General features: G+C 36.5%; 1 protein-coding gene across 1 annotated transcript in view; it reads left to right on the top strand.

Moving 5' to 3' along the window:
- The window catches only part of LOC107750077 (ATPase family AAA domain-containing protein 2-like), a 116,002-nt gene that overhangs the window by 5,563 nt on the left and 104,746 nt on the right, over positions 1-5,693 (top strand). Inside the window, exons 3-10 of the mRNA XM_016565339.1 lie at positions 2,304-2,400; positions 2,656-2,782; positions 3,185-3,340; positions 3,545-3,620; positions 4,095-4,196; positions 4,332-4,443; positions 4,556-4,671; positions 4,787-4,965. Coding sequence (XP_016420825.1) covers positions 2,304-2,400; positions 2,656-2,782; positions 3,185-3,340; positions 3,545-3,620; positions 4,095-4,196; positions 4,332-4,443; positions 4,556-4,671; positions 4,787-4,965 — 965 coding nt within the window. The remainder of the gene's footprint in view (positions 1-2,303; positions 2,401-2,655; positions 2,783-3,184; positions 3,341-3,544; positions 3,621-4,094; positions 4,197-4,331; positions 4,444-4,555; positions 4,672-4,786; positions 4,966-5,693) is intronic.

Raw genomic sequence — 5,693 nt, forward strand, 5'->3', positions numbered from 1 at the left:
TTTTTTTTTTGGAAAGTCTCTTATGCTCACCAAGGCTACATTTATTTATTAAAAATACAGTAAACACTGTAATATTGTTAAATATTGTCAATTTAAAGTATCTATTTGAATGTTTTAACATATAGGCTACTGTATTCCTGTAATCAAAGCTGAATTTTTAGCATCATTACTAGAGCCCAGCCGATATTATCGGCCGATATGAGCCTGTTGCCGATATATCGGTATCGGCGAATATGCCGCCGATATGATTTTTTTTTTTACTGAACATATAATGCCGATGAAATGCTTCTGAATGGTGTAATTACTTAGTTTGTCCAGCAGAGCGAGCTCCATTGTTTGCTACTGGACCCAGGTCAGTGCAGTGTAGAGATGCGCGGATGAGCTCAAACTTCACCCGAGTCCTCTGCTTCAAATTATCCGCCCGCCACCCTCCCGCACCTATATTTGATCATCACATTACAATGATTCTAATTCTTTGTTTTGCATGATGATATGATGAATGGATGGTTCATTTTAACAGCAGATTCAGTGACGTTAGAGACTAGAGCTGATTTGCGCTTCACGGCACGCGTCTGTGGCACATTAAAGCCTGTGTTACAGCCACCGGAGCTGATCGTGGCCACTCAATGCTGGTGTTTACCGGAATTCTATTGTATTTTGTCACACCGCTCGCGTCCGGTGTAGAATAGAACCCATTATGTTGTCTACACCGGATTCAGTAAACTGATGCCTCGTTCTATTTATGACTGTCCAAACTTTTGACTATACTGTACTATAATATAGCCTATACATAAAGAATATCAGCCGATATATCGGTATCGGTATTGGTTTACTCCCTAATATCGGTATCGGCATCGGCCCCGGCCCCCAAAAAACCCATATCGGTCGGGCTCTAATCATTACTCCAGTCTTCGGTGTCACATGATCCTTCAGAAATAAGCTTAAAATTCTAATATGCAGATTTGCTGCTCAGTAACCATTTCTGATTATTATCAATGTTGTAAACATTTGTGCGTCACTGGGTTCTGTTTGCTTTCGTCAAATTGCGCCGCTCGCGTCTGGTGTAGACACGTTGTTTTGGTATTTGTAAATCTTAAGTATATTCATATTCTGCTTTATGCTTACCTGGAACTGGAAGTCCTTTCACAAACTTGTAACTTTCATGCTTAGAGCAGAACCATGCATCGTTCATTTATATTTCTACATGGCTCCCTGCAATACAACTTAACTCTGATTCTTCGATCGCGCCATCTAGTGGTCTGTTATTGATACAACCACAACTCCTACAACTGATAACTGAGTGCTCAAGCAGGTACTGCGAGTCATCATGTTGAGGTAATTAAAACATGTCAAATTAATATTTCGCGTTCAATTATTTACTTATCAGACAAGTGGTATCCACGGTATTGCAAAATCCATATCATGGAACAACATAATACCGGTAGTCACATTCATACCATTATAGTGCCCGCCCCTATTCTATAGTATGATATACAGAATATGAAGCATGAAGAGGTAAACAATAAACACCCCAGTCTTATTCAGAGGCCCAAACTGAGCAAAAATATACAATTTGGTGCAGCTGCTTATATTCATCAATGACATTCTGATTGCTTGTAATGTAAATCAGTGAGATCTTTATAACAGTATATAAAATGCATATAAATATCAGTTGTCACTGTATATCGCAATAATATGTCTTATGGCGCTTTTCCACTGCGTGGTACGACTCGGCTCGGTACGGCTCATTAGTAAGATGATATTTGACTGCTTAGTTTTATGTTTAAAGTTCTGTATTTTTTATTGTGGGTGTAAAACATGGAATGAAATGATGATTGAGAGATGAACAAATAAGCGTTCCTCCTGATGGATCATATTTGATAGTCACATTTTAACATGATTTTTCTAATAGATAATGTATGGATAATCAAGTAAAGTAAAAAAATCTGTAAAGATTTCACAGCAAAACCTACTAGACTGGAAGGTCTAAAATGCCGTTTACTTGCTATTAAAGTATAAACTATCAATCAGATGACAGAAGGCATGTGAACGATTGTGTACAACATGTTTTTAGGTAAAGTTTTGATCATGTTGATAATTTAGAGGCCTTATAATTTTGCGTATCAAATATGATACAGTAGGCTTTATAGAGTTAAAATAAACCTGTGTATGAATCTGGTACTAATTACTGATTTTTAGCATTTTTAAATATCTGGATCTGTATCACCATTTGAGAACGGTTTTATTAGACTAAAAAGTTGTTTTGTTATTAAATGCATGTGAATTTTTATGTCTGCTTTTAGTACGGCAGAAGCAGTTCTTCAAGAGATGGACAACATCAGCAGCATACGGCAGAATCGGGAAGTGGAGCGCCTCCGCATGTGGACGGACACTGAACTGGTGACTCCTTCTATTCTTTAACACTGATGATTAAACAGCAGAATAATTGGGCCGCCTTATTTTCCATCTCATTAAGCAAACGATTGCCCACATTGAGGTTATTAAAATCCTGCTTCACTCTGAAGCATTGGCCTTTCTCTTCAGTGTGGGCTGTGAACCCACTGATGAGTCAAAACTCACACACCACAAACTCCATTGATTCTTCCACATTACTCATTTAAATGTTTGTTGATATTTTTTTTTTTTTTGCTGCAGGAAAACATGGACATGTATTCCCGCGTGAAGAGGAGGAAATCTTTGCGTAGGAACACGTATGGAATGCAGGCGCATCACAAAGTCATGAGCAAATCAAAAGACCCAGAAGAGGAAGAAGGAACTGATGGTATGTGTGGACTGCGAAACTGCCCTAAACACAGTTTAATTGTTTGCATACAACTCTGTTGATTTTTGATTATTAAATACATTTGATTAATTCATTGATTATTAAATAGACATATTTTCTTGTTTTATTTTACTTATTTAAAATTTTTGGCTTGTTTGTTTAAATTTTTCATTTATTGCGTCTGACAATATGTCATCTGTCTTGTTTATTTGTTTTAAACCTGTACCTTGTATTTCGTTTGTGAGACATGTCATGTGTCCCCCGTCTGCAAAAAAAGTGTAAAAGGGCTTTTCCATTGCAGAAGTTCTGAATATACATTTTTTTTTTCGATTTTCAACTGTGATGATGAAAAGGTTTAGTTTGTTGTTTGTTTTAAAGAGTTCTCTCTTTTTTATTTTTAAGAGTCACATGAGGAGGGAGAGGAGGATGAGGATGTGGAGGCTGATGATGATGAAGATGATGAAGGAGATGAGGCAGAAGAGGCTGGAGAGGAGAATGACAGACCGTATAACCTCAGGCAGCGTAAAACTGTGCAGCGATATGAAGCACCCCCAATAGGTACCTGCTCCGGACACATTCACACATGAGCATCTGTACTCAGACTCGCTTACCTGAGCTTCCTGTATTCCTCAAGTCATGCTCGAGCATCTAAAACATCCTTATGACCAGCAGATATTTCCACGCCATGCAGCGTGTGCATTTTAATGGCTGTTTTAAATTATGATTTTGCCTTTTGAATGCATTTCATTTGTGTTTTCTCAGAGCCAGTGAACAGGAAGCAAAGCAAGGGCTCTCTGTTCGAAACACACAGATCTCCTGCAAGAAGAAGCCATATTAGGTGAAGAATGGTTATTTACAACAGTCCAATCCATAAGTTTCTATTCATGTGTTATTTCTTCCTTTTTGGAGGGCTATATTTTCTGTGTTTCAGGGTTGTTATAGTTAACTAAAACATTAAATAAATAAATGGAAATGAATTAAAAGTTAAGTGAAACAAAATATTATATTTAAAAACTCTTAACTTATTAATTTTAGCTAGTTGCCAAGGCAACATTTCTCATTCTTTAATTTAATTTTTAAATTAATTGCTGTAGTTAAAAACTAGTATTAAAGCTGAAATAAAAATTAATAGAACTGTATAGACATATATATAAAAAAAAGACAAAACGTACAGCAAAACTACTAAAACTTCAATTAAAATTAAAATGAAAACAAAATGTAAAATTAAACTACTAAAAATATTAATATAAAATAGCAAAAATTTCAATAGAATCTCGATACTAAAACAACAATGCTGTGTTTTCGTCACCAGAATAAAGAAACATGCCATTCACAGTAGTGAATCAACATCATCGTCTGATGAAGAGCGCTTTGAGAGGCGGAAAAGCAAAAGCATGAGCCGAGCTCGTAACAGGTGACATTAAAACTGTTATCAAACAGAATGACTGATTATTCACTCAATGTGTGACTCATTACATGGCTAAAGTATGTGAACTTAGTAAGGTTTGACGTTACTTGTTTTAAATTTTTTGTCTATATTGTGTGACAGGTGTCTACCCATGAACCTGCGGGCAGAAGATCTGACCAGCGGTGTGCTTCGAGACCGAGTAAAAGTGGGTGCCAGTTTGGCAGATGTGGATCCCATGAATCTAGACTCTTCTGTGAGTCTGGGTGTTATAATACTCCTCTACATTCTTTGATGCTTTGTTGATTTTAGGCTAAGGAAAAAGATGCTTTGCAGGTTACCATATGTTCTTGTCTCTTTCAATGCAGGTGAAGTTTGACAGTGTAGGCGGTCTCACCCATCACATCCAGTCTTTAAAGGAGATGGTTGTCTTTCCTCTACTATATCCAGAAGTGTTTGCGAAGTTTAAGATCCAGCCCCCAAGGTAAGGGTTTTTGCTTATATGATTGCTTTCTAGTTTTGTGTGTAAAAGTGCATCCGTTGGTGTGCTGTCCAAGGTTAACCCTAACATGTTTGTATCATGTTTTCCCTCATTGCAGAGGATGTCTGTTCTATGGGCCTCCAGGAACTGGGAAGACGCTGGTGGCACGGGCTTTGGCCAATGAATGCAGTCAGGGTGACAGGAAGGTGTCTTTTTTCATGCGCAAAGGAGCCGACTGCCTTAGCAAATGGGTGGGAGAGTCTGAACGACAGCTCCGCCTACTTTTTGACCAGGTGAGCTAGTAGACGACCTCACAATCCTGGCCCCAGTATGACCTTGAGCTAGTTTCTTTTGTCTGTGAGGTGATGTTTATTGATGAACAGATATTGCACATTCCTGGATGTTTGTTTTATGTAAAAGAAAATTAGGGTTAATGATTTGAAAACGTTTAAATGTTAAATCAATTGTTAAACTTCTTTGCAATTTAAGTTTGCGGTTTTAAATCAATTTTGTCATTTACATAATAATATAGGGCTGGACGATAAATTTATATCACGATATATTTCTTAATTTCGGTCGATACGATATAATTCCGATATCGATATGAACACTATTAAAAAAAGCCTTATTAAAACTGCCAAGAACGCCCACAACAGATGTCTTTACCTACAAACTTATGAAAAATTAATTTGCCAAGTCTATGAAACCTCTTCCTATAAAACTAATTAATTTTCTAGAAAAAAAACAGCACAAATAAATTAATGTTCACCTTTTATTTGTGTTTAGACTTCATACAAACAAGAAATGTGAAATCACTGTCAAATAAACATCTCAGATTCACCTTATTAATTATTAATATTTTTAACTTCAAACTATAGGCTAACATACACTACCAGTCAAAAGTTTTTGAACAGTAAGATTTTTAATGTTTTTTAAAGAATTCTCTTCTGCTCATTTAGCCTGCATTTATTTGATCCAAAATACAGCAAAAACAGTAACATTTTGAAATATTTTTACTATTTAAA

Source organism: Sinocyclocheilus rhinocerous, unplaced genomic scaffold (genome assembly GCF_001515625.1).
Source record: "Sinocyclocheilus rhinocerous isolate Xijiao unplaced genomic scaffold, SAMN03320098_v1.1 scaffold272, whole genome shotgun sequence".
Classification (NCBI taxonomy): domain Eukaryota; kingdom Metazoa; phylum Chordata; class Actinopteri; order Cypriniformes; family Cyprinidae; genus Sinocyclocheilus; species Sinocyclocheilus rhinocerous.